This window comes from Perognathus longimembris, chromosome 6, assembly GCF_023159225.1.
Source record: "Perognathus longimembris pacificus isolate PPM17 chromosome 6, ASM2315922v1, whole genome shotgun sequence".
Taxonomy (NCBI): domain Eukaryota; kingdom Metazoa; phylum Chordata; class Mammalia; order Rodentia; family Heteromyidae; genus Perognathus; species Perognathus longimembris.
Window position 1 is genome coordinate 78,847,663 of NC_063166.1, and position 26,711 is coordinate 78,874,373.

At 59.4% G+C, this 26,711-nt stretch overlaps 1 protein-coding gene across 1 annotated transcript; it reads right to left on the minus strand.

Annotated features, from left to right (window-relative positions):
- Positions 1-4,531: 4,531 nt before the first annotated feature.
- On the minus strand, positions 4,532-26,671 carry Ptgis (prostaglandin I2 synthase). The gene is made up of 10 exons (XM_048349606.1): positions 26,566-26,671; positions 18,706-18,829; positions 17,668-17,846; positions 16,444-16,587; positions 13,329-13,480; positions 11,274-11,455; positions 9,666-9,834; positions 8,387-8,568; positions 7,114-7,265; positions 4,532-5,348 (listed from the first exon to the last, which is right to left on the minus strand). The coding sequence occupies exons 1-10, from the start codon at positions 26,640-26,642 to the stop codon at positions 5,204-5,206; spliced, it is 1,506 nt and encodes a 501-aa protein (XP_048205563.1). The 5' UTR covers positions 26,643-26,671; the 3' UTR covers positions 4,532-5,203.
- Positions 26,672-26,711: the final 40 nt, after the last annotated feature.

Below are 26,711 nucleotides of genomic sequence, written 5' to 3' on the forward strand. Positions count from 1 at the left end.
TGCCCAGAGGTTGGGTGACAAGGTGACACCATTTGCGGACATCGTTGGCTGTCACACCTCTGAGGGATGGGGGCGCTGTCCTGGTATCTAGTAGGTAGAAACCAGAGCTGCGGCTAAATACCTGCAGCACACAGGATGCCCACTTCTGAGCCCAGATCTCCATAGTGCCAGGGCTGAGGAATCCCAGGGGAAAGGGGTTTCCCAGCCTCAACATGTGGGTCTCCCAACCAGGCCCTGCCAAGCACCTACTGTGTGCCAGGCATTAGTCTAGCCCCCGGTGGAGACCTAGCTAAACAAGTAAATAAATCCGAGTGGTCAGCCAGGCGCAGGTGCAGAGAAGAAAGGCAACCAGGAGGGGGCGCGACAGCACGGGGCTTAGCAAGGCATCCGCCTTGGGTGCCAAGGGCCGGGAGGTCAGGGAAGGCTTCCCGGAGGAGGGCAGATAGCGGGGCTCAAGGCCCGAGGAGAAGCCAGCCTTGTGCGGTGCTGAGGAGGGAGGGACCGGCAGGGGAACCGCAAGTGCCAAGGACCTGGGGTGCAAATGAGAGTGGTGTGTTCCAGAACAGCTGGGCTCCGGGACCAGGCTGTGCGGAGCCTTTCCAGAAGGCAGGAGCGGTGGGGGCTCCTTCCGGTTGTCTGGGAGCTACGGCAGAGTTCTACGCAGGGAAGTCCCAGGCCTGTTTTGGCATGATTGCGTCAGCTGTTACCTGTGTTGGAAGTCGGGGTTCGGGGAGATAGTCAGGAACTTCATGACCAGGCTTCTGTGCTGGTGCAGCTCAAGGACAGTGGGGTTCAGACGGCAACAGGCACATGGGCGGGCAGACGCCCAAGCAGAAGTGTGCCACGGAAGGTGCTTCCGTTCCTGAGGCTAGCCCACCAGGCCCCCCACCCCTCCCCCTTTACAGTCGGACTGCGACTCGGATAAAGATCTGATCCAGCCATATCCGGGAGGTGCGGCTATGGGAGCACCCTGTCACCTCCGCACGCAGCCCCCTGGACGTGCTCACGCGTCCACTCCACAAGGATTCAACAGGGCACCAGTAGCTCACACTTGCAATCCTGGCTACCCGGGAGGATCATGGCTTGGAGCCGGCCAGGGCAGGAGAGTCCAGAGGTTCTTAGCACATCTGGTTAGAGCTCATCGATGCCAGCCTCACCCACCATGCATTCCTGGGTAGGAGTGCGACTACGAGGGGGGCTGGAAGTCTATTAAAGGTTGAGGGCAGTGCGACAATGACCACGAGCAGGGCTGGAAGTCTACTCGGAGGTTGGGGGTTGTCATGACATCACAGCAGAGGATGCACAGGGCCAGGCAAGCCCTCAAGACAGTGCGGGGGACGCGGTGCTGGTGGCTCCCACCGACAGCCCTAGCCACCGAGGAGGCTGGGATCTGAGGATCAGGGCTCGGAGCCAGCCGAGGCGGGAAAGTCTGTGAGACCCATCTCCAACTGACTACCCGAAAGCAGGATGTGGAGCTGTGGCTCAAGTGGTAGAACACTGGTCTAGAGGCAAAAAAGCTCAGCGACAAAGCCTAACCAATGACAACCGCAGCACTGCGGAACACGGGCCGGCTCCACCCATGACCACCGCAGCAGGGCAGACCCTGCACCCTGACTGACCCGTATCTGCTCTTCTCTGCTGCCCGGTCTCTACCAACCCCTTGTTTCTTGGCCCATGTTCCCAGTGAAGGAATGATCCTGGTTGTCTGGGCCTCACTCACTCTCGGCAGCGGCGGGATTGATGAGCTTTGCCTCATAACTGGACTGCTAAGAGGACCCTTGACCCACGCCCCACCCATTCTTCAGCCTGGCCCCTCTCCACCAGCCTTGCCAGGCCTTCACCTACCCACCCACCCACCCCTCTACCCAGGCTCTGCCCACGCCCTTGTCCACTTTCTTTGCCGTCTCTCCTTCAGTTCCCCTGCACGGGCCACCTTTCCATTCACCGACCCGCAATCCCATCCACGCTCCATCTGCCTGCACCCACTCGCCCATCCCCCCATCCAAATGCCCACACTACCCCCCTCCTTGCCCATCCCCCATCCAAATGCCCACACTACCCCCCCTCCTCACCCATCCACCCATCCCTCCATCCATCCAAATGCCCACACTACCCCCCTCCTCGCCCATCCCCCCATCCAAACACCCGCACTACTCCCCTCCTCACCCATCCCCCCATCCAAACACCCGCACTACCCCCCTCCTCGCCCATCCCCCCATCCAAACACCCGCACTACTCCCCTCCTCGCCCATCCCCCATCCAAACGCCCACACTACCCCCCTCCTCGCCCATCCCCCCACCCCCCCATACAATCACCCACACTACCCCCCTCCTTGCCCATCCACCCATCCCCCCATCCAAACACCTAGTGCCTCTCCAATCACCCACTCACTTGGCCACCCAAATACTCATACACCCCCGCACGTGTCCACCCTTGGCTTCCCGCACCCCCCCAGCTAGTCCTGCTCTGTGCTGAACTCTGGTAGGGTCTCCTGGGCTCCCTCCCGGGGAGAAGTGGAGGTGTCGCTGGAGGGACCCCACAGAGGCAGCCAGCTCTGTCTTCCAGGGGTCAATGCCACTGACCTGGGGAGAGGGTCAAATCCTGATGAATGCAGGGACAGTGGAGGACCCGCCTTCCAGCTGAGCAACCGAAGACCATGGACTAAAAGTTGAGTCAGCAAAAGGAGGGAAACAAGGCTAATGAACACATTCTAAGGGAAGGGTGACAAGTCCAGCTCCCCCACCTACCCTCTGGGGCCTGGGGTTTCCCATCTCCTCTCCATCACCCTGGTCAGGCCCTTCCTGACCTCACTCCCTTCTCTGGGACCCCTCCCAACCTCCGCTGCCCCATCAGCATTCTCCACACGCCTCCCAGCCCAAGGTGAAAGAAGTGCTCCCCAGATGAGGCGGAGAGTGCTCCTCCCCAAAGCCACGCTGGCTGTCCAGGCTCAGCAGCTCAGCGGGCTCCCCCAGAGCTGCCGCCGGCGGAGGAGACGGAGCCCCGCAATTGTGTCTTAATAGACTGCAGTCGCTTCCACCAGTGCTGCGTGAAAATAGAACTCCTCGTTAAAATAGGGAGGCCCCACCATGGTGCTACTCCTGGAACACTGTTATTACAAACAACAATTACACCAGATCAGGGACTGGGCGAGGTGCTTGCAGTTCCCCAACTGGAGACTGCAGCCTTGGGGAGGGGACCCTGAGTGAGCCCCTCTCTTTCCTTCTGTGGGACCCTTGTCCCTCGCCCCCTGCAGATCCACCAAGGAGAAAGTAGAGGGGAGACTGGGGGAGGGGGCGGGGCAGTTCAGCGCCTGCTGGGGTCGTTGAGAAAGGGAGAAGAGAGGGTTCTCCCCACCCCCACTCCTGCCTCGCTAGCCTAGCTGGCTTCTTACCCCAGGGTCTGAACCGTTCGTGCCGTCCATGACGGCAGCCATGGAAAAACGAACTTAAGTTTAAAACGTGAGTCTGCTTAAAGGAGATTATTGAAGCAACAGTTAAAATATGGAAGGGGGGAAACAAAAGAGGATGACAATGCTAAGCCTCCCTTCCCAGCTGAAGACTCCATTCAGCTCTCCGTCCGTCCTGAGACTTGAACTCAGGGCTTGCGCTCTGTCCCTGAGCCTTTGTGCTCAGGCTGGTGCTCTACCACTTGAGCTACAGCTCCACTTGCTGTTTTGGGTGTTTCATTGGAGATAAAGAGTCGCGTGGATTTTCCTGCCTGAGCCGGCTTCTAACTACAGTCTTCAGACCTCAGCCTCTTGAGCTTATTCAAATGGAAAAGGAGAGGAGAAAGGGAGAAAAATGCCCTACAGATGGAAAGGAGGGCAGGTTTGAGTGGAATCATTGTCCTGGGTCTCCAGCGCTGCCTGGGAGGGGACCGGTGCTTTCCGTGAGTAATTAGCTCATGATCCAGGCGGGGGAGGGAGGCGGCTCACGGGGACGGGCCTCCCCGGAAGGCAGGTGAACACGGCCTCTGCTCCCCTGGGCTCCACAGGGCCCGTCCCGGGCTTCCCCAGCTCACGGGAGCTGCAGCCCAGAGCGTGCGGCCGCGCCGTGCAGAGAGACCTCACGCGGCTGTGGCTGCTGGCTGGCTGCCCTCTCTGTCAGCCAGGGGGAGGCGGCTGAGCGTTGCCATGGAAACCGGCTGTCCTCCCACAGGAGGCTGCCGGCTCCGATTTCCTGCAGAGATAAGAAGCAGGCGGCAGCGGGGTCACCCGGGCGTGAAGATGGGTTTCCCTGGGGATATCCAGCCTCCTGCCAATCACGGCTGTCTGGGAATCCTGTCTCCCCCCCCCCCACCCCCCACCTCCCAGTCCCCCTCCGCCCAGGACCAGTGCCAGTGCCATTTATTCCAAGAAGAGAGGAGCCTAGAACAATCTGGTGCTTTGGGACCTCCCCTGTCCTCCAGCTTTCGCTGGAGGCACCTTGTTAAGCGCCTGTGTGGGTAACACGCTAGCGCAGCGCCCGGTGGGAGGCCTGTATTCCTTGGAGGAGCTCAGGCTGGGGAGGGGGAGCTACTTAGGGTGTGCAGCCAGTGGACAACACGGGGGGAGGGGCAGGGCACAGGGGTGATCCCAAGGGATCCTCCGGCTGTGAGGTTCTTTGGCGACACTGGAGTTTGGACTCAGAGGCAGGCGCTCTTACCCTGGAGCCGCGCCTCCTGCCCTGATTAAAGCTGGTTATGTTTGAGTTAGGGTTTGGCTTCCGCCCTGGGTGTGTGCCTGGGGGCGGGGTGTGTGTGTGTGTGTGTGTGTGTGTGTGTGTGTGTGTGTGTGTGTGTGATCTACAGGCGTCCTGATCGCAAGGATTAGGTACACAGCACCACCTTTGGCTCTTTATTGAGAAGGGGTAGCATGTCTTCTTTTCTGCCCAGGCTGGTCTCAAAAGAGCTAGCACGACAGGCATGCGCCGCTGGCCAGCTTTAGCGACTTTGATCATTAGAGGGTAGGTGGGGGCCGGCTTCTGCCGGGATGGAAGGGCCGGGAGAGCGATGCCCTGGGGGCTGGACTCGGAGCACCGGGAACCTCAGGGCGCCCGGCTGTGGCTTCGGACAGCTTTTCTTCTTGGCTGTTATGCTCAGCCTCCCCTCCGTCCCCCCGTCTGGACACAGTGTTCTGGGGAGAAGCCTGGAGGCGGCCATGCTGGTGCAGTCAGACGCTGGAGGAGCGGGCGGGAGGCAGGTGCGCGGCGACTGCCCCGTGGGTCACTGCCGGACGCGGTACCGGATGGACACGTCCTGCCCGGGCTGCAGCAGGCCGAAGCCGAACCTGCCAAGGTCAAACTCAGGGGTCTCGGCATCTGCGCTGGCCAGCTCCAGGTCGAAGTGTGTCAGCAGGAGGACCACGAACCTGCAGAGAGAGGGTACTGATGGGAAGGTGGGGTCCAGATAGCCTGGGACCGGCCCCAGCCCCGGGGCAGCGAGCAGCAGCTCCACCTAGGGGTGTCGCCCCCCAGCTTGTGCGTCCGCCTGGCATCTGTGCAGCCCCCGCCCAGAGGGAGGGACCCCTGTGTTCCCACCCTGCGCGCCTCTCAGCCCTGACAGCTCCCCCCTTTCTGCCGGTCCCCTCCCCTTCCCCCAGCCCCACTCTGTGGTCCACCCATCAGTGTCTGTGGGATGAGAACCAGCCCCGCTTCCTCCAGGCAAAACCCACAGTGGTCCAGCGTCTCACGACCAGCGCTCTCTACTGCCACCTGCTGGAGAAACATCCCCGACGGAGGCACCGCAGCTGCTGGAGATGATGTCATCTGTGTCCCCAACCAGGCTGACAGCTTCTGCCTCCCCTCCCCCCTGCCCTTACTCCTCACTTCCAGAGCTCCCCAGGCCGGGGGTACCTTTTATTTCAGTGTCACTCCCCCCATACGGGCCAGAGGCAGGACTAGCATGGGAGGGTCTCTTCCCTCTTTCACTAAACAGGGGGAGGGCAGCAGCCGGGCACTCTGGAGCCCGGGTCGCCTGGCCCTCGCTGGGTTTTCTTCCCTCTGTCTGGGGGAGGGACGAAGCTCTGGCTGTAGGCCCTGGAGTGGGCAAGGTGAGCCACATCTGGATTTGAACCCTGGCACCTCCACTAATGGAGCGCATGACTGGACCCCAACAAGGGATCCAACCGGTCAAGACTGGTTCCGACCGACTGAAAGCTACCTGGCAGGGTGGAAGGGGCTGCTGAATACAACAAACGAACTAATTTACGGAAAACAGAATGTGCCAGCACCACACTAAGTGAGTGCCCGTACCCACGGTCTCCTTATAGCTGTCCCATCCCCGCTGAGGTGCCCACCTCACCGTTTCACCCGGCTGGAGGATGGTTAGGGACATGACACTCAGCACCACTTTCTCTTTACTGTTAGAACACTGAGACCAATGGGTCCCCTGGCCTGGGGCTCGCCCATCAATAACAAGAACAGTGACCTCCACAGCTAACAGTAAGCAAACTTGTGATGACCAGGCAGTGGTCCATCTCGCAGAAAGTGACAATCTGTTTATCCTGACCCTCCCGTGGTGTAGTTACAATCAACCCCCTCATTTCACAGTGGAGAAGACAGAGGCTCAGGGCCCCCAGCTTCTGACTACCCAGTAACAGACAGAACATTGGAGCAGGTGTCCTAACCCTGGGTTCATGGGGCTCTGACTCTTGAGACAGAATGGATGAGGCTGTCAGCCCTGGCCCCCAGCCCTGGGGTGCAAACAGCCAAAGACAAGCCAGACGGCCAAGGAGCTGCCCGTGTGTGGAGAGCCGGGCGTCCAGCGCTTGCATTCCACACCACTTCTGCAGGGGAGAGCCTGCTGCCAGATCTGATTAGGTCCAAAGAAAACAGAAGCCTGCTCATCGCAGGAGCTCTTCTCGTTTTCACAAGTACCACAGGTTTAAAGAATACAAATAAAGAGGTTTGTGGGCAGGAGAAAGCAAAACATCAGCCTGAGGGCCTCAGTATCCAGAGAGAAGCCCAACAGTGGAGCAAGGCTGCCCCGCCCCGGGCCACGCCCACAAGGCACCACACCCCCTACCCACCACCCCAGATGGCCACACCGGGCCCTCTCCGGCCCCGCCCCTCCGCTGCCCACCCCAGGCCCCGCCCCTCCGCACCACGCCCCCCTCCAGCTCTGGCCCTGCTCACTGCTTGATGCTGTTGACCGCGAAGCTCTTCCCCAGGCACTGATTGTGCCCGGCTCCCCAGGGCATGTTGTAATTCTTCAGCCGTTTGCCATCCTTGTAAAAGTCTTTCTTCTCTGAGCCATCGGGGTTCAGGAACCGGTTGTATAGAAACACCTGACGTGGGAACAAGGCCCAGTGCTGACCAGCCTCCCAGACAACGGGGAAAAGGGGCAGTTTCCAGCGGCACATACTGTGTAAGCCTACACACCCACCTCTGTGTCTGTGTGCGTGCGTGCACGCGCGTGTGTGAGACAGTGTGCTGTGGGCTGGGGAAGACATAAAAACAATGTAAAAGACACTCGAAACCAGGGGACCATAGAACTGGAGAGGAAAGGATAGGGAATCTTTTTTGCTTTATTCCATTTTCCTATTTGTGTTAGTATGTAGTGCTTTTGTAATGTACAACAAAATTTTTTTTAAGAGAATACCAGTTTCGGGCTGGGAATATGGCCTAGTGGCTAGAGTGCTTGCCTCTCATGCATAAAGCCCTAGGTTCGATTCCTCAGCACCACATATATAGAAAACGGCCAGAAGTGGCGCTGTGGCTCAAGTGGCAGAGTGCTAGCCTTGAGCAAAAAGAAGCCAGGGACAGTGCTCAGGCTCTGAGTTCAAGCTCCAGGACTGGCCAAAAAAAAAAAAAAAAAAAAGAGAGAGAGAATACCAGTTTCCTTTGGTGAAATGGATGGTGACAAGGCAAGGACTGTGAGTGAGTATGGGGTTGGTACAGAGGAAGAGGGGAGTGGAAGCTAGGCAGAAGGGCAAGCGAGGGGACCCGCAGCTAGACTGACAGACAGGGCGGGTGGCTGGACAGGTGGCTATCTGGATATTCAGGTGGGTGGGCGGGTGGATGGACGGGGGATGGTGGATGGATGGGGTGGGTGTGGGTAGATGGATGATGGAAGGCTGAGCGTGGGACCTGTAGGTTTAGTGTCTGTTAGTAGTTGTGAACATTTTGCTCCATCTCAAAATCAGGGAAGAGGGGCAAGTGTTGGGAAATCTGGCCGCCATGCACCGGGAAGCACTCCAGGTGCGCTGGGAAGCCATTTCCTCCCCCCGGGGCTCAGGTGGCCTTCCCGACAGGCCTCCAAGGCGGGTGCCGTTAGACGGTCCGCGCCACAGGTGAGGAGCCGCGCGGACTCGTGTGGCGGGCACAGCGCACGGCCGGGCCAGGCTCCATGCCACTCGCCGCCCTCCTAACCCCGTCCCTCCGGCCATCGGCAGCCCCTGCCGTTTACCTCAGGGTCCACGTAGATTTCTGGGTCCTTCTGGGGACTCAGGAAGGGGAAGAGGAGCAGGCGGTCACCCCGGCGCAGGGAGAATTCCCGCCCGTCTGCCAGGGGCAGGGCCATGTCCACCAGGACCTCGCGGGTGATGAAGGGCGCGGCCGTGAGCCTCAGGCTCTCGTTCAGCGCGCTGTCTGCGTGAGGGAGCACAGGAAGGGCTCAGCCGCTCTCCCTCTCATCTTCTTGGGTGGCTCCCCTCACCCTCCCTTTACAGAGAGGATGGGGAAGTTCAGAGAGGGCGTGCGTCTTGCCCACGGTCACACGGCAAAGTGGGAAAGGCCAGGGGATGAACGCGCATCTCCGTGGCTCTCCCGCAACCCTTTCAAGTGAAGGAACCCAGGTCTGAAGGCAGCAAGGAAAGCGGGAGCCGGTGAGGGGTCAGGATGCCCCTCCACGCCCGTTTTCCCTGCCAGGCATGCACCCTCTTTCTGGAAGCAGTCTTTGATTTTACCCCGGGGACCACCACTCCACACTCACAAGGGTTAGGCTATGGATTCTACGCTTAACTGCTGGACACAGGCTTTGATTGGCTAAGCAGAGCATCCCTCTGAACCCTGATTGGTTCAGGATAAGCCAATGAGCCACACTCCTGGGAGTTTGGCTAGAAACACTGAAAGACAGGCCCGCCCCCTCCAACCGGCCTCTGCCTGGAACTGCGGCAGCCATCCTGCCAGCCCGGAGCTGGAGGCAACCAGTGAAAGATAGGGCTGAGGGGTGGAGAGAGACTGATTCAAACACCTGGAGCCACCTGTGTCTGAAGACAGTTATCTCTGGACTTTTCAGTTGCATGGCCCAAACCAAATCCCTTTCCTCTCCAGCCCCTTTAGATTGTCTTTTCTTTTTCTGTCAGGTGTGAATCTTGAACTCAGGGCCTGGGTGCTGTCCCTGAGCTCTTTTGCTCAAGGCGAGCATTCTACCACTTTGAGCCAAACCCCCCCACTTAGACTTTCCTGCCTGGGCTGGCTTTGAACTGCGATCCTCCTATCTCAGCCTCCTAAGTAGCTAGGATTCCGGTCGTGGGCCACTGGCGCCAGGCCCATTTCGATTTTCTGTCACTTGGAACCAATGAAGTATTAAAGCCGTGAGCCTAGGGAGGCTGAGGTTGGGCCTGGGATGAGCCAGGCTTCCGAAGACCGCAACCCCAGGGAACCGGATGAGGCCTGAAGTCGGCATGGGAGAGGGCTTGGGGGCACGCAGTTTAGGGGCTGCCGTGGTGGTCTGGCCATCTTACCTAGCACGGGCAAGCTGTCTAGAACCTTCTGCGAGAGGGTGGCTGTTGGCACACCGGGCTGCTCTGCTCTGCCGAGGGCATGATCCAGCTCTCGGCGGACGGCGGCCAGGGCCTCGGGGTTCTTGAGAAGGAAGAGCAGAAGCCAGAAGGCAGCGGGGCCCATGTTCCCCTGCAAGGAGAAGAGTCTCTGCGGTACCACCCAGAGGGCCCAGCGGGCTGGTCTGACAAGGCCCAGGGCTCTCCTGCCAGGCAGCCAGGCGGTACCAGTGTCTTCTCGGCCTAAGGCCGGGGCAACATCTGCCTGGCGCTTTGGTGGGGACAGCAAGTGAGCCTGTGGAACAGGACGATGGGACGGTGAAGTCTAAGGATGGATGTCCCTTGTCCGCCGCACAAAAATGAGCCCAGACTTCTGAATAGACAAATAATTCGGACAGTCACGGGAGGTCTTCAGATTTGACTAGCTATGCTTCCATTGTGTGCGTGTGTGCGTGCGTGTGCTGGGGCTCGAACCCAGGGCCTGAGCGCCGTCCCTGAGCTTTTTTGCTCAAGGCTGGCACTCTACCACTTGAACCACCGCTCTACTTCTGGTTTTTTTGGTGGTTAATTGGACATAAAGAGTCTCACGGATTTTCCTGCCTGGGCTGGCTTTGAACTGTGATCCTCAATCTCTGCCTCTTGAGTAGCTAGGATTACAGACATGAGCACTGGCTCTCAGCCTAGATGCCCTTGTCATAAACATTTTCCCCTCAGCACGCCGGCACGAGCCAGGTGAAGGTCATTTCAATTTGGAGAAGGTTTCTATCGTAAGTGACTGGCCCATTCAATTACAATAATGGAATATTAAATCTTCATTAAGTGCCATATTTACCCAGTAATTTTCTTACAGACATAACTGCACGTATGCCAGGCAGTCAATCTCAGTGCCCTGTAACCATGGGGCAGTGGCCACAAGCTCTGTCTGTGTCCACAAAATACACAGAATCCACGAGGACGGAGGGGAAGCAGGTGAGCGGGACCCCACTTGAATTTATTCAGGGAGAATGTTTTAGAATGGGAGCATAGAATGATTTTCTCAAAACAGACAAGTAAGAGGCTGGGAATGTGGCTCAGTGGTAGAGCGCTTGCCTAGCATGCAGGAAGCCCTGGATTTGATTCCTCAGCACCACATACACAGAGAAAGCCGGAAGTGGCGCTGTGGCTCAAGTGGCAGAGTGCTAGCCTTGAGCAAAAGAAGCTCAGGTACAGTGCTCAGGCCCTGAGTTCAAACCCCAGGACTGGCAAAAAAAAAAAAAAAAAAAGCCAAGTGAGGACACAAGGTCCAGAGTTCAGGACCCGAGCACTGAGCACCAGGCCATACACACACACACACCCATGCACACACAGTGGTTTTCTTAGTAACCAGCAGTGACATGACCAACGCTCTCAGCACAGTATCACGTGGCCCACACACCCGGCCTTATCTCTGCCATCAGGAAACCACTGTGGCATGCTGGGGAAGTGCCAGTCACAGCCGACATCCCACTGACCGCACAGACGCCACGGCCACGCATGCTCAAACACGTGCTTCATACACCTGCACCCCCCCCCCACACACACGCCAATGCCCACCTGCGTGGCCCAGAGCTGCAGCACCAGTGCCCGCGCCTGCATCTCCTCAGACACCCCCATCTCCTCCAGGTGCCCGAGGTAACTCTCCAGCCAGCTGCTCCTGTGGGCACGGAGGGCCAGCCGGGCCGGGGACAGCAGCTTCCATAGGCGGCCTTTGGCACTGCAGGCTTGGTCCTTATCCCCTGCAGGGTCAGATCATGGGAGTAGGGGTTACACAGGCACCCCCACTCGGGGCAGCTCTGCATTGGCCTCCTGTGAGGCCACGACTCTTCAGGGTGTCACTCTGGGGAAGTGCAAGCCACAGTACCAGTACTCACACGTACACACGTACACACACACACCCCAAGTTGTCTTTGCAAACCCATCTAGGCCCTGGAGGTCTATAAAGTGTATTAAAGTGTGTCCTAGAACTCTTGATTCTTTGATAAAAGTTCAAATGCCATATGGCAACAAGCCATTCTGTCCCCACCCGTCTCAGCGTCTGGAAGGCACGTCTCGACACAGCCCGGTCTCAGAGGCTCTGGACTCCTGCGCACTTCCTCCCGCGCCACCGCGGCGTGCTTTACGGCCTCCGTCTGCTTCCAGAGGACGCATGATCTACTGTTTCTAGCCCTGTGCCTCTGCACCCGGGGGGCAAGCATTTCTGCTTGAAGTTGGGGCGCACGCACAGGTGTATCTCAGGGTTTTGGGGGTAGGTTGTACCCACTTGGGTTTTCAGCTGCCCATGCTCACATCATTCATGGTGGAGGGGTTGCTTTGCCCCCATCTCTGTCTCCATCTGAGGGAAACTGTCCTCTGACACTGCCACCTGCTGTCCACACTGGGAAGTGCGGCCTCCCTAGACCTGGCTCTGGGCTCTCTGCACTGGGGGGAGAGGGGGGCTGACACTGGAGGAAGGCAGTGGAGAAGCCTAACCCTTTCCACCACACACAGGGTTTTACAATCAAGCAGAGCTCCCACGGTGCTGGCCAGGCCGCTACGACCGCGGCTCTGCGCCTCAGCTTCCTGATCTGCAACGTGAGCACCGCAACGCCAGCCTGCAGCGGTGACGGCAGAATTCTATTAGGTAGCGAGTTCCCTCTAGACACACAGGGGGCGCAGAGAGATGGTTCACAGAGAAGAGAGCTCTGCAAGGCGATTTTATCATAAGTTTCAGACCAGCCTGAGCTACACAAAAAAACATCTCAACACAAGGCTGCCCAGCACTGGGGACTCACACCTTTAATACCAGCTACTCAGGAGGCTGAGACCTGAGGATCAGGGTGGAAGGCAGGAAAGTCTGTGAGACTCAGAACTCCAATTAACCAGCAAAAAGCCAGAAATGGAGGTTTGGCTCAAGCGGTAGAGTGCCATCCTTGAGGGAAAGCTCAGGGATAGCTCCTTGGCCCCAAGTTCAAGCCCCAGAACCAGCACATGCACACACACGCATACACACACACACACACACACACACACACACACCCCTAGGGATGTAGCTCAAGCTCAATGGAGTGCCCTATTAGAGAAACCAAAAGCAATATAATAAATATCTACCAGAAGGAGATGGCTTGCTAGATCTGACCCCACTAGGCCAGGGTTAGAAAGACACTTCATTTCTACATTATTTTGTATTATTCATGTTGCCTGGTGAGTTCTTCCTGGTTCACCTGCAAAGAGGGGCTAGCTCTACTTCTCCACCTGCCTCCCTCTGTAATTGATTTCTCTTGTCTACCCACCCTCACACCTGTAATTGATTTCTCTTGTCTAAATGTACAGGCTCATGCCTCTGAAAGACGCCTGTGCTGACAGGGGAGAATGCGCAGTGGTCTTAGGTCAAAAAGAAATCCACGTAACCCAGAGCAGGTAGAGTCAAGCTCCGTAAGCCCACTGAGACTCTGCGGCCGTGATTACGTAAGTGCACTCGCTACCACTACTAGGTGACATCATTGTCAGGGGAGGAGGAGAAGGCCAGTGGCTGTGTGTCTTTCTCAGTGTAAGGAGTGTCTCTGGGGCCGCCCAAGTGAACATGGAAGACAGAGCCCCTCGCTCAGAGGGATTCGTGCGTGTGGTGCTTACCCACGGACAGGGAGCCGCGTGCCAGTTTGGGGAGCAGCAGGTCGAGCTGGCGGAAGGTGTGGAAGACGTCGGCTGAGTGGACGCGGTCCTGGGCCTGGCTTTGCTGGGTTTGGGGCATGGCCTCCACCCCATACAGAGTCAGGTAGCCGGCCCTGAGGGTGACAGCCACAAGTCAGGCATCGCTGGGAACACAGCCACCCTCCCCGGCAGCTGTTAATGAAATAAAAAAGAACCCTTCCATGGGGCTGGGAAGGTGGCTAGTGGCAGGGTGCTCGCCTAGCATGCACGAAGCCCTGGGTTCGATTCCTCAGCACCACATAAACAGAAAAAGGCCAGAAGCGGCGCTGTGGCTCAAGTGGCAGAGTGCTAGCTTTGAGCAAAAAGAAGCCAGGGACAGTGCTCAGGCCCTGAGTCCAAGGCCCAGGACTGGCAAAACAAACAAACAAAGAACCCCTCCCAGTCCCACAGTGGTGACATGGCGTCTGGACCAGGCTGCCCACTGCCCATCCTCTGTGCACACTTGGACAAAGGACTTCCTCTCTGCCTCGGTTTCCACATCTGTCACATGGCTCCAGCAGGGCCGTCCCCTCCGGCTGGGTTGGAAAGGCCTTGCTGGGGATGAGGTGAGGGTCTCCAGGTCCCTGGGGATGCGGGGAGAGGGGGGGGACGTGGCACAGTGGGCCAGGCTGCAGTCTGACACAATCCTGGTGACCGGCCTGCAGGGCCGCCCGCTGCAGGGAGACCCCGCCCACTGGAGGAGACCCCACCTACTCATGGGATGCCCCGCCCCTCAGGGAGGCCCCGCCCGCTCTGGGCAGACAGGAGGTCCTGTGCCCTCTGGCTGACCCAGCCAGCCTGGGTGCTACCCGGGACAGAGCTGGCAGAGGGAGGAGGGGAGGAGGCAGCGGTGCCCGGAGCCCCAGCGCCTGCCCTGCCCTCCTCTCCACGGCCCTGCACTCGCCGTGTGCTGGGGCCGCGGGAGGGGCGGGTCCGCGCCTGCGCACAGCGCATCCGCCCTCCAGTGAGGGACCGGTGCTGGGCCTAACAGGGACACCAGGTCCTCCCTGGGCGGGACACACCCAGCCCTGGCGGAGCCTCCAGAGGAAGAGCTGCTGCCAGCCCCTCTGCAGCCCAGGAGTCCAGCCCTGGCCCCGGGCACTGGCCGCTCCCGGGAGGGTGGGGCCTGGGAGAGCTGTCACTCAAGCTCTCCTTGCCAGGCCCACGCGGAGCCCAGGCAGGGGTCCCCAGGCGAGGGTCCCCCAGCTGGGGACAGAAAGCAGGAGGGAGGGGGGCAGGGGGTCCAGAGGGGCCTCTCTAGTCCCCACCTGACCCCACCCATGTGGGGCAGGCTTACAGTAGGTCTGCAATGCATGTGTGTTGGAGGGGTGTGGGGGTTGATTCATGTATGAACCAGTAGATGGTCGGGTGTATGTGTGTGTGGAAGGAAAGGAGGCTGACACCCTGGGCCCCAGCCCTGCAGGACACCCCAGCAGGAGCTGGGCCGTGGTTGCCCCCTTCCAGGCGGGTTACCAGTGGTCTCCTCAGGCCCTGGGCTCTCAGTGGCACTCCAGCTCAACACTAACCATCACCAGCGCTGTTAATTTTCCTACAACAGAGTTTTCCCTACATGTCTATTTTATTTTATATTTTTTTTTGGGGGGGGGGCCAGTCCTGGGCCTTGGACTCAGGGCCTGAGCACTGTCCCTGGCTTCTTCCGGCTCAAGGCTAGCACTCTGCCACCTGAGCCACAGCGCCCCTTCTGGCCATTTTCCATATATGTGGTGCTGAGGAATCGAACCGAGAGCTTCATGTGTAGGAGGCAAGCACTCTTGCCACTAGGCCATATTCCCAGCCCCCTATATGTCTATTTTAAAAGATAATGCCAAAAATTCACTCATGGTGGCTTACGCCTGTAATCCTAGCTACTCAGGAGGCTGAGATGTGAGGATCTTGGTTCAAAACCAGCCATAAGTGGAGCTGTAGCTCAGTAGTAGAGGCCTGGAATTGAGCAAAAAAAGCTCAGGGACAGTGTCCACACCCTGAGTTCAAGCCCTAGGAAGCCCCCTCTCACACACACACACACACACACACACACACACACACACACACCCTCAGCGTGGTTTGTCAGCAGATGCTGGGGACAGGCCAATACCACAGACGGCCCCTAGGTGGCGCAAGGCGCCACAGCGCTGGATGAGCAGCCGAGGGAAAGGCCTCCCGGTGGGCAGGTGTCAGGGACCGTGTGCTGGGGCACCGCCAGGCCTGGACAAGTGAGACAGAAGCCACGCTGGCCCGTGGGAACGGCATTCCCGGGCGAGGAGACAGGCACCATAAAGGCTCCACGCGGGAGCGTGGCTGGCCTGGGGGGAAGCGTGGCAGGCGGCCCCGAGTGGGGCAGGTTGGAAGGTTCCAGTGGCGGCCCCTCGTGGAGCTGCTGTGGACAGGAGGCGGTTCGCACAACAGCCGTCACACTCGTGATCACCCCCGTGCCACGCCCCGCGTCAGCTGCCCTCCACGCCTAGACACGTTGCTCAGGTCTGGGCCGGGGGGGGGGGGGGGGGGGCGGCGGAGGCGCTCACCTCATGGTGCCACTGAAAGGCAGGAGGCATCCTCCCCCTCCCCCCTCACCGTGTGAGCCCCTGAGTCACCCCACGTCACCGGAGGTAAATGCCCAAGCCTCCACAGCGCTGAGGCTTAGCGGGACTCTGCGTACTCCGACCTCATCTCCACCTGACCCGCACCACCCTCTCACCAAGCCTTTTCCTACCCCAGGGCCTTTGCCCTTCCTTTTCCTCAGCCAGGATCCTGGCCTGGTGGGCACAGCACCCTTAGGCAAGTCTCCGCTTTGAGGCTGGGCTCTCAGCGAGCTCCACCCCCATCTCGTCCGCTCGGCATCCGCGGGGCCCCAAAGAGAGCCAGGTGCCATTGCGGGAAGCGCAGGGTGGATGGTGTCTGAGTGACCAGAGACCTGGCCTGACAATGTCCTCACATGCTCTCAGCATCTCCCAGTGCGCACCCCCCCCACCCCAGCCCTCGGGGTTCCCCAGGCCGCTGCCCGCGGGGGGCAAAGGTGCGGAGCCCACTGAGCGCACTGAGGGCAGGCCCCGGGGCTCACCTGAGCAGGCAGCTGTAGGAGAGATCCAGGAGGCCCGTCTCCCGCCAGCTGCCGTCTGCCTCTTCGGGGTCCCCCAGCAGAACCGTGCGGAGGTTGGTGTGCATGGCTTCCGTGAGCGCCTGCAGGTCTCTGTGGAGGAGGGTCCTGAGGCCAGCAACAAAGAGGAGAGGTCAGCCCCTCAGAGAAATGTGCACCCACAAACACCTCCCTCCTCAAACCTTCAGGGGCCCAGAGCTCGGGTTCTCTGCTGGGAGCAGGGCCCGAGGTGGACGGAGTTAAACACGATGGCATTAACCTATGTCCTCAAATGAGCCGCGCAGTCAGCAAACATGCTGGGCAGAAGGACGTCATGTCACAAGATTGAAAGATACTTCTGGCCAGGTGTATGTGGCTCACACCCGTCATCCTAGCGACTCAGGAGGCCGAGATCTGAGGATCGCAGTTCAAAGCCAGCCTGGGCAATCAACCACCAGAAAACCGGAAGTGGTGCTGTGGCTCAAACAGAGAGCACTAGCCTTGAGTGACAGAGCATGGGGACAGTGTCCAGGCCCAGAGTTCAAGCCCCATGACCAGCAACAACAACAACAACAAAAATCACTCCTCACTCTGAGCTCTGGACCAGGATGTCCTCTCCTGACCAGGGCGCATGTGCCTGGCTCAGCGCCCACAGCCATGGGGAGAGGAAGAGTTAGACAGCCAGCTCTGTCTCTCCCCGATCTCCAAGTTAGGGTCCCCCGACCTAGGGCTGCTAACAAGAGACCACCCAGGAGAAGGTGACAGAGGAAAAGGGGTCCGGATTGGTGACCTAAGGTGGAGTCTGGAAGAATGTGTGGCAGAAGCAAGAAACCCTCCTAGACTAAGCCTCCACCATGCAGGGCACACCCCAAGCCAAGCCTGAGGGGGTGGGCCTAGCCAAACAAACGGGGAAACTGGCCTCAGCCCAGGCCTCTGAGCACCGGTGCGGGGACCTAGGCCCCAAAGGCAGCAGGGGACTCGAGTCCACGGGGCGGTACCTGGCCCGTGGTCAGCAGCGACCCCTGGTGGCCGCACCAAGAACCACGGGCATGGACAGGGTAGGGGCTCTGTGTTGGTTTTCCTAATTGTCTCTGTGAGAAAACCTGCTGTGGGGCCACGCACAACCGGCCCAGGGTCTGACTCCCGGCAGAAGGAGGGGCCCTCCCTGCCCACCCCCCCCACCCCGCGGCCCCCGCTCCAGACACTCACGGTTTCATCCTGGCCTTCTCATCACTGGGGTTATAATGAGGAAGCTGCACATCAAAAATCCTCTCCATGAGGAAGACAGCGTAGGTGTGGAAGTCCAGCCTGGTGCGCGGCTCCCACACCACGGCGTCGTAGGAGTGCGGGTCCAGCAGCACCGTGACGTACCTGCCCCCCACCAGAACCTGCGGGAGGAGACCCCCGTGAACAGCAGCTTGACAGGTGGGCACTGCCCCACTAGGCACTGGGCAGACAGTGTTCTCACCCACCCACATGGCCACCCACGAGGCAGGCAGCTGCAAGAGGGAGGCCTGGAGAAGGGGCACAGTGGTCCAGGTCTCCCCACTCACTGAGAGGCTGCAGAGCCAAGTCTGCTGGAATCCAGTGTCTATTTCAAAGCCAAAGGCTTCCATCTATCCATCCGTTGATCTGCACCTCTCCCCATCCATCCATTTATCCATCCACTCACCCGCCACCCATCTATCCACTGGTCCAACACCCACACACCCATTATTCATCTGTCCATCCATTGATCTATCCATCCACCTGCCCACCATCCATCCACTCATCCACCACCCATCCACCCACCCCTCCACTGAGCTATCCATTTCCCCATCATCCATCCATCTATTGATCTGTCCATCCGCCTGTCCGTCCACTTCTCCAGCCATCCCCCTAATGATCTATTCATCTTTCCGGAAGCTCACCCTCCCTGATACACACGACATCCACTCGCTGCCGTGGGCGGACTCTCTTGTCCGTGGGGCCTGCTGGAGAAGTGGCAGCACCCGGCAGAGCCGTGGTCTGTGCTTGGGAGTGAGGTGCTAAAGAACAGACACTGAAGGACTACAAGCTCCATGGAAGGGGTCCACAGGCATTGAAAAGCCAGATGTAGAGTGACAACGAATGTGTGGCTAGACAGGCAGATGGACAGGAAGCTGGCTGCCCAGGATGGATGGCAGGTGGGCAGCTGGGGAGTAGTCAGACGTGGAAGGAACTGGGGTTCTCCTCAGCTCTTCCCTCCCTCCCAGGGGCAGGACTTACGGTAAAGATGTCACCATGCTTCTCCTTCATCCTGCTCAGGAAGCTGGCGGCATCCTTTCCAAACTCCAAGGCGTGGCCCAGCCAGGGGATGCTGCCCAGGTCCAGGGGGGGCTCGCCGGGTCGCCTACGAAGAGGCCACACACTTAGCACCATTGGAGAAAGGCAGAGGAGGGGCTGGGAATGTGGCTTAGCGGTAGAGCGCTTGCCTAGCCTTCACGAAGCCCTGGGTTCCATTCCTGGGCACCACATAAACAGAAAAAACAGGAGGGAACAGATGGAGCCTGGCCTCAGGCTCACACACTAGCAGGAAATCCGTGAGCTGGAGATGTAGAACAAGAGCAGAAAGGAGAGCCGGCACAACAATAGGCAGACAAATCACTTCCTTTTATAATGAAGGAAGGGCGGGAGCTGGTGGCTCACACCCCTCATCCCGGCTACTCGGGAGGCTGAGATCTGAGGATGGCGGTTCAAAGCCAGCCTGGGAAGGGAAGTCGGTGATTCTCTCATCTCCAGGTAACCAGTAAAAAACCAGAAGTGCAGTGCTGGGACTGTGGCTTGGTGGTAGAGCGCTTGCCTAGCATGCACGAAGCTCTGGATTCGATTCCTCAGCACCACATATATAGAAAGAGCCGGAAGGGGCGCTGTGGCTCAAGAGGGAGAGTGCTAGCCTTGAGCAAAAAGAAGCCAGGGACAGTGCCCAGGCCCTGAGTTCAAGCCCCAGGACTGGCAAAACAAACAAACAAACTCAGAAGTGGTGGTGTAGCTAAAGCGGCAGAGCGCCAGCCTTGAGGGGAAAAAGCTAAGGGATGATGCCCAGGCTCTGAGTCCAAGCCCCAGGACTGGCACAGAAATAAGACTGGAATGGAGGAAGAGGTGGAGAGCGCGGCCCAGCCCAGCAGGCAGGAGGCCTCGGGTCACCCCCAGTCCTGCAAATAACTCAGAACAGTGAACAAAGATCCCAACAGGCCGCGCTCCAAGGAAGAAAGAGAACGCAAGGAGAGACTGTGTCCACGCTTAGCCGCCCAGGAAACGGGACCCGCGAGGGGCCACCCACGCCCCGGGAACTTTAAAAGGAGAGAGCTACCTCTGTGTCCTGGGGATGGGGGGGGGGTGCGGCTGCTTCACAAACCCTGTGGCCGCCCCACAAAGGGCGAAAGGCAGTTCCCGCGAGACTTGGCAATGCGCCCCAAGAATTGAAAACATCTGTTTGTACGAAAATCTCCTACACTCCCTGAAGCAGAGTGGGAACAGCCCAAATGACGCATGGAGATAAACCTCCGATTTCCACGGTGGGCTAGGCCGAAGGCGGCCGCTCCAGGCCAAGGAACATTACTTAGCGAGGAAAAGGAATGGCGCGACGGATCCTCAAGACGTGGAAGCGGAAAGAAGCCAGAGGCGAAAGGCCACGCTGCACGAGAGCATCCACGTGGCGTGTCCACCGGTGGGCGAGCCACAGAGACAGGGGTGGATGTGGGGTGGCCAGAGTTGTGCTGAGGGGTCAGAGCGGGGGGGGGGGGACTGACTGCCAACGAATGGGTGCAGAGTTCCATTTTGTGAGGAAGGTGATGAAAATACGCTGGATCCTCCTCGAGGAGGGGCCAAGACCCGGAGGACAGGCAGAGGGCGCTCCGGACGCGCCGCGACCGGCACATGCAAAGGCCCTGGGGTGGGAGGTGGTTTCCAGAGCGGAGAGCGTGCAGGTGAGGGACACAGGCAGGGACACGGGGCACGAGCTTCCGGTGGATAGGATCTTGACGGCTGTGGGGGGCTGAACGCCATGGGGAGCATCTAGCTTCTCTGTCAAATACGGGGTGGGGTGGGGCGGGGGTCTGCTGGTGCCTTCGGGGCGGGTTGGGAAGTGGCCTGACTGCTTTTAAAGTGTGGCGAGTGGAAGGAGGGCGAGGTTGGGGGACCCCTGCGGCCATCCAGGGAGCGGGCCTGGCCTCTGGCCCCCACCTCCAGAGCAGGGGCTCCATGCCTGCCCGGCAGTCAGGAGTGCCGGCTCCGAGCCCCATGCCCCCCCCAACTGCTCCGCCCTGTGCGGCCCCCAGCGGGCCCCCTCCAACGGGCAGCAGCGGGCAGAAGAGAGCGGTCAGGCTTGCGGGGGAGGGCTGAGGAAGAAAGGGGCGCAGCCCCAGACACAAAGGGAGGGGTGCAGAAGAAGGGCTCCCCCTCCGTCCCCCACCTCGGACCCAGCAAGCACCGTGTGGACGCCCCTGCCCACGCCGGCCTCCAGCCACGATCCTCGGCCCTCAGGCCCCCGGCCCGGGAGTGCGCGTGCGCGGCCTCCTTCCCCCCCCCCCCCCCGCCCCGGCCTGGCCAGCAGGTGTTATTTCTGGCAACCAGCTCCTCACCCACACAGGCCGAGGCGGCTCAGACAAAGGCAGGAAGCGGGGAGCCCGGGCGCCTGACCCCTGACCGGGCCGGCGGCTCCCCCAGTGGGGACCCCACGCCAGCCCCGGGCCGGGCCACACATTCCAGGGTGACTCAGCCTGCGGGCAGCGGGCGGGCGAGGGAGGCGCTATTTGGGGCTGCTGCGGTCTCTGGCCCCAGCATTTCCACCACCGTGTGAGGCTCTGCCAGGGTGGAGGAGGTGGGAGGGAGGGGGGGACCCTCCCGGGGGGGGGGGGGACCCTCCCACCCCTATCCATGCCTGAGGTGGCTCAGCTCCAAGCTGCCCCTGGTGCCCCCTGGGTGGGGGTCACCCGGACACCAGCGGCCCTGTGGCTCTCCTCACCCCTGGAGGACCCAGGGGAAGCGGGGGGTCGGGGGGTGGGGGGCCCGCCCGGGGCCTGGACGCTGGCTGCCTGCTGCAGAGACAGTCAGTCCTTGAGGGAGGGCACTTGGGATTTGCTCCAAACCCTCAAACCTGTGCAGGCCACACAGTAGTTGTGTAAAGGGTGTGTGTGTGTGTGTGTGTGTGTGTGTGTGTGTGAAGGGACCGTGTACCCAGTGGGTGCTCAGAGGGTTGAGCCCAGGGCGGGGCCGCTCAGGCCGCTGTGCTGCGCCGCCATGCCGCCCGCCCTCTCCGTTCAGCAGCCCCCCCCCCCCTCGGCACCGCAGACGCCCGGCTGCCGCGGGGGCCGCCGCACGGGCCGGCTTCGGCTCGGCCGGGACACACTGAGCTGTGGTCTAAGCTGCCTAAGGCCCCCAGGGGCTCGCGCTCCCCTCGCAGGGGCTCTTCCACCCCGCCACCCCCGCCGGAAGAGGCGCGCAGCCTCCCAGCTCTGGTTTCTGTTTTCCTGCTTTTGAAATGGACGCGGAGTGAGGTCACTCCTTCCCCGGAGGAAGCGCCGGCCGGCGTCCGTGGGAGTGGGGGGTGAGCCGCGCAGGCCCGGGCTCCAGGGAGGGGCGGGGACCGGAGCACAGGTTCCCCACTGCCCACCGGAAGCTGGAAGGGTGGGGTTTTCCCGCGTCCCCTCCCCCTGCACGGGGTGGCCCAGTCCGGCCCCACTGTCCGCTCAGTCCGGCTGCCGGGCCCCCCGCCCAGTGCCCTGCAGGTCCAGCGGGTAGACATCCTTCGCCCTGTAGGATCACGGCCCGGCCCTGGACCCGGGCCCCTCGCCCGTGACCCCTGTCCCCACCCGGGGACACTCACCACACAAGCCCCAGGAGGAAGAGAGGCGCTCGGGGTGGCCAGTGGCGGGGAGCGAAAGACGACTGTCAGAGCGCTTGGGGAAACTGAGGCCAGGAACGCGAGCAGAATGTGGCTGGTGTCCACGGAACAAAGCACGAGCTTCACGGGGTCCGGGAAAGAGGCTCCCGCCCCCAGCTCCTGGCCTCTGGACTTCCTACCCACCCACCATGCTCTCCCGAGTCCCGGCTGAAGGGGCCTCGCCATCCAGCTGGGACTGGAAATCTGAATTGAGGGATGGCGGGAGGGCGCAGCTCGGCGCTAGAGCTCTGTGTTCCTGAGGTCCCGCATTCTGGTCTCGGCACGGCACGCACCTATAGTCTCAGCACTCAGTGGGTAAGGGCAGGAGCAACTCAAGTTTCAGGCCAGCCTAGACACACAGTAAGACTCTATCTCAAAAAAAAAAAAAAGGGGGGGGGGCTGGAATCTGGGAATGTGGCTTACTGGTAGAGCGCTGGCCTAACGTGCAGGAAGCCCTGGGTTCGATTCCTCGGCACCACATACACAGGAAAAGCCAGAAGTGGCGCTGTGGCTCAAGGGGTAGAGTGCTAGCCTTGAGCAAAAAGAAGCTCAGGGACAGTGCTCAGGCCCTGAGTCCAAGCCCCAGGACTGGCAAAAAAAAAAAAAAATGCAAATGATGGAAAGGGTGACACTGACGGGAATCATTGTACTCATAACCTGACTCACGGAATCGGAACCACTTTGGACAACTACTTTCTAATAAGCTTTTTAAGAAGAAAGAATAAGAAAATTGAGTTTTGACTGGAAACTGGGCAGGGGAATGAGATGGAGATTGTCACTGTTTTGCTTTGTTTTTCAAAATGCAAGTTCTGAAATAATTCAGAGAACAAATACCACATCTTTTAACGACTTAACAGCCTTAACAATGTTAGTGGTTCTAAATCATGGAGAGGGCACCTGAGAGTTCTTACATTATCATTTTTCTGCACAGCTGAAAATTTTCATAACTAAAATTTTAAAGATTGGGGTTGATAGTACTGGGTTTGAGCTCTGGGCTTTGTACTAGCCAAGCTGGGGTTCCCCCACTTGAGCCCAGCTATTTTGGGGGCCAGTCCTGGGGCTTGAACTCAGGGGCTGAGCACTGTCCCTGGCTTCTTTTTGCTCAAAGATACCACTCTACCACTTGAGCCTTAGTGCCACTTCCAGTTTTTTCTATATATGTGGTGCTGAGGAATTGAACCCAGGGCTTCATGTATGCAAGGCAAGCACTCTACTGCTAAGCCACATTCCCAGCCGCGAGCCCAGCTTTTTGTTGGCAATTTTGGAGAGGAGTCTTGTGGAAATTTCTACGAATTTTTCTGCTTAGGCTGGCTTCCAACTATGATCCTCAGATTCAAAGTTCGGAGTAGCTGAGTAGCTGATCTGGGCTTGAACTCAGGGCCTAGGCTCTGTCCCTGAGCTTCTTTTGCTCGAGGCTAGCACTCTACCACTTGAGCCACGGCGCCACTTCCAGCTTTTTCTGAGTAGCTTATTGGAGATAAGGATCTCATGAACTTTCCCGCCCAAGCTGGCTTTGAATGGTGCTCCTCAACTCTCAGCCTCTTGAGTAGCTAGGATGACAGGTGTGAGCCACCAGCGCCGGACAGTATCTTTATTTATTTTTTTAATACTGCGGGCAAAAATCACAGTTTCTGACCCACTGCAGGGTGCCTGTCTTTGGCCGGCTGGCTGGTTTTTACTGGGACCTGCCTAGATTTCAAGAATGGCTGGCTGTGGAAGACTCTGTTTTCCGTGTGAGTCAGGTCTCCCGCAGCAGCCCAGGCCTCGGCTTCTCTGCCCTCGGCTGATGCGGACTCTGCTTCCTGTGGGGTCTTGGAAAGGTCACTTCTCATCTTCAAACTTCGGCTGTGTGGCAGGGGAGAGGAACACGGCCCCAGGACTGGGTCAGGAGAAAGGAATGCGATGGGGATGGAGAGCCTGGGCCTCCGTCCATCCGAACGGGAGCACCCCCTACACTCACCTCTTCCAACCCTGGAGCCTCGGCCCTTCTGGAAACAGGACTACCTACAGCCTTGCGCTCCCAGGGCCATGTGGTCTAAGACCTCTGTGTTCAGGTCACCCATAGACTGTCAGGGAACAGCTCAGACTTCCCATCAGGGCTGGCCTTGAGCAAGAGGCTGGGCCCTCAGAATCTGTTTCCTCCTGTGTAATGAGACCTAAATTGGGACCCCCAGAGTCCACACTGTCATCCCCCAGCTTCCAGGGGCTCCAATCCCAGGCCTCTCCCCCACCACCACCCCGGGGCCCCTTGCTGGCCCTCCCAGGTAACCGCAGGAATACAAAGCGAAGGCTCTCTCTCAGGGAAGCAGGCTCTCAGGATGGCGTTGGCAAGCAGGAACTCAAACAAGGCACAGGGGAGTTCCTTCTGACCCAGCATTTCTATTCCTGACTGCTGTCATTACCCTGATCCTTGCTGTAAAAACTGGGAAACTGAGGCAGGCCGCAGTTACTTGACCCATATTTCCAGAGGCTAGGAACTCCAAATGCGATATTTCCCAGAATCTGTGAACTTTCTGGCTGCCCTCTCTGACACCCACACCACATGCACACTCCTACATCCTGAAGGAAGATGGAGGCCAATTGACTAAAACATCTAAAGCACTGGAAACAACCAGAAACATCCACTGGAGGGACATGAATAAAAAGGAAAAAGAAACCTGTAACAGCCAGGTATGGTGGGGCCTGCCTGAGGTCCCAGATACACCGGAGGCAGAGAAAGGAGGATCACAAATTCAAAGACGGCTGGAGCCAAGCTAGTGAGGCTGTAGCTCAAAAACCACAGAGGGGGGACAGGAGGAGTGGCTCACATGGTAGAATGTCTGCCTTGCAAGCATAAGGTCCTAAGTTCAAACACCGGTACTGGCAAAAGAAGAAATCGGAAACATTCGAACTGTGGGATACTCTTACAGATCAGAACCCACCAGAACATGAACGAATGTGAACAGATGTCAAACCTAAAATCTGGAGAGAGACAAGCAAATGTACAATCACAACACTTCTGTGCAGACTGTCAGAAAAGCCCACAGCTCAGAGAAACAACCCAGTCCTTCAGGGGAAAGTGATCTCTTTGTCTTCCTTTCTTCCCTTCCTTCCTTCCTTCCTTCCTTCCTTCCTTCCTTCCTTCCTTCCTTCCTTCCTTCCTTCCTTCCTTCCTCTCTGTCTTTCTAAGACAAATGGTTGGACAATTTTTAATCTACCTGTGTTTGGAGATTGAAAGAGGACAGTGAGCCCATTGTGAGCCTATTCAACTAACATTTTGTTTAACAATTAAACCTCCAACATTTCTGGAATTTTCAGACACACTAATGTTCTCTCTCTCTCTCTCTCTCTCTCTCTCTCTCTCTCCCTCCCCCCCCCCCATGGTAGTACCAGCTCCTGTCTATGGAAGAATGATTACTGACACATCTGGACAGACCCATGACAGCGAATTCAGACTTCAAAGGGAAGACAGATGAAATCCTCCTAAGGATTAACATAGCAGCCAGTGTTGGTTTCCAGTTGTGAAAAGGTCCTGTAATGTGAGAATCCATGGCCGGTTGAGGAGGGCTTGGGAACTCTACTTTTCTGCCTCAAACTCGTCAGAATTTGAAAGCCAGGGTACTTACAGAAAAAAGCCTGGCCAGCTCTGGGCCGACTGAGCGGAGGGCCCGCGGGGGCTGCTGGCTGGGGCAGTTCCCGCTCCCTGGGTGCAGGCACGTTCTTTGAACCGCTTCTGCCGGGGGCCCGGGCGGGCTCGGGGCTCGGGGAGCGGACCCCACCACCCCTGGAGGATCGCAGCTCCGCCAGGACCCGGAGCCCCTCAGGGCGCCGTGCCAGGGTGGGGGTCCGGGTGGGGTGTCTCCCACCGGCCTCGGCCTGCCGGGTCCCCACGGGGCTCGGGGCTGGGCCACCGCAGGGCTGCCCAGGTGTCCCGGGTGGACCCCGGACGGGTGGGCGCTGGTCAGGCGGAGGCCGCCCTCCCTCCCCTGAAGCCCGGTGACTGGGTCTGGGGACCCGGCCCGGCCCCTTCCCCCAGGCTCCCCGGCCGGCCGGGCGGCCGGGCGGGCGCGGCCCGACCCCCGGGGGCGGCGCGCTGGGGGCGGGTGGACCCGGGCACGGGGGCCCCGGCGGCGGGCCGCGCCCTGAGGGCGTCGGAAGGAACCCCGGGCCGGCTCCGCGCCCCCAGCACGCGGTCGCCCCCCGCGCGGCCAGGCGAGGACACTCACCGCGTTCGCCGGCGGCTCAGCAGCAGCAGCAGCAGCAGCACCGCGGCCAGGAGGCCGAGCAGCGCGGCCCAGGACATGGCAGCGGCGAGGGGGCGCGGGGCGCGCAGCCCGGGGTCTTACGGGGATTCGCACTCCGCGCCACGCCC

Bases quoted from the DNA above. Each gene is read 5' to 3' on its own strand.
- Ptgis (XM_048349606.1), bottom strand. From the start codon at position 26,642: ATGTCCTGGGCCGCGCTGCTCGGCCTCCTGGCCGCGGTGCTGCTGCTG. The intron at 18,830-26,565 runs GTGAGTGTCCTC...GCCTCTTCGTAG, and splicing joins CTGAGCCGCCGGCGAACGCG to GCGACCCGGCGAGCCCCCCC. The intron at 16,588-17,667 runs GTGAGTGTCTGG...TGCTGGCCTCAG, and splicing joins GAGAAGGCCAGGATGAAACC to GACCCTCCTCCACAGAGACC.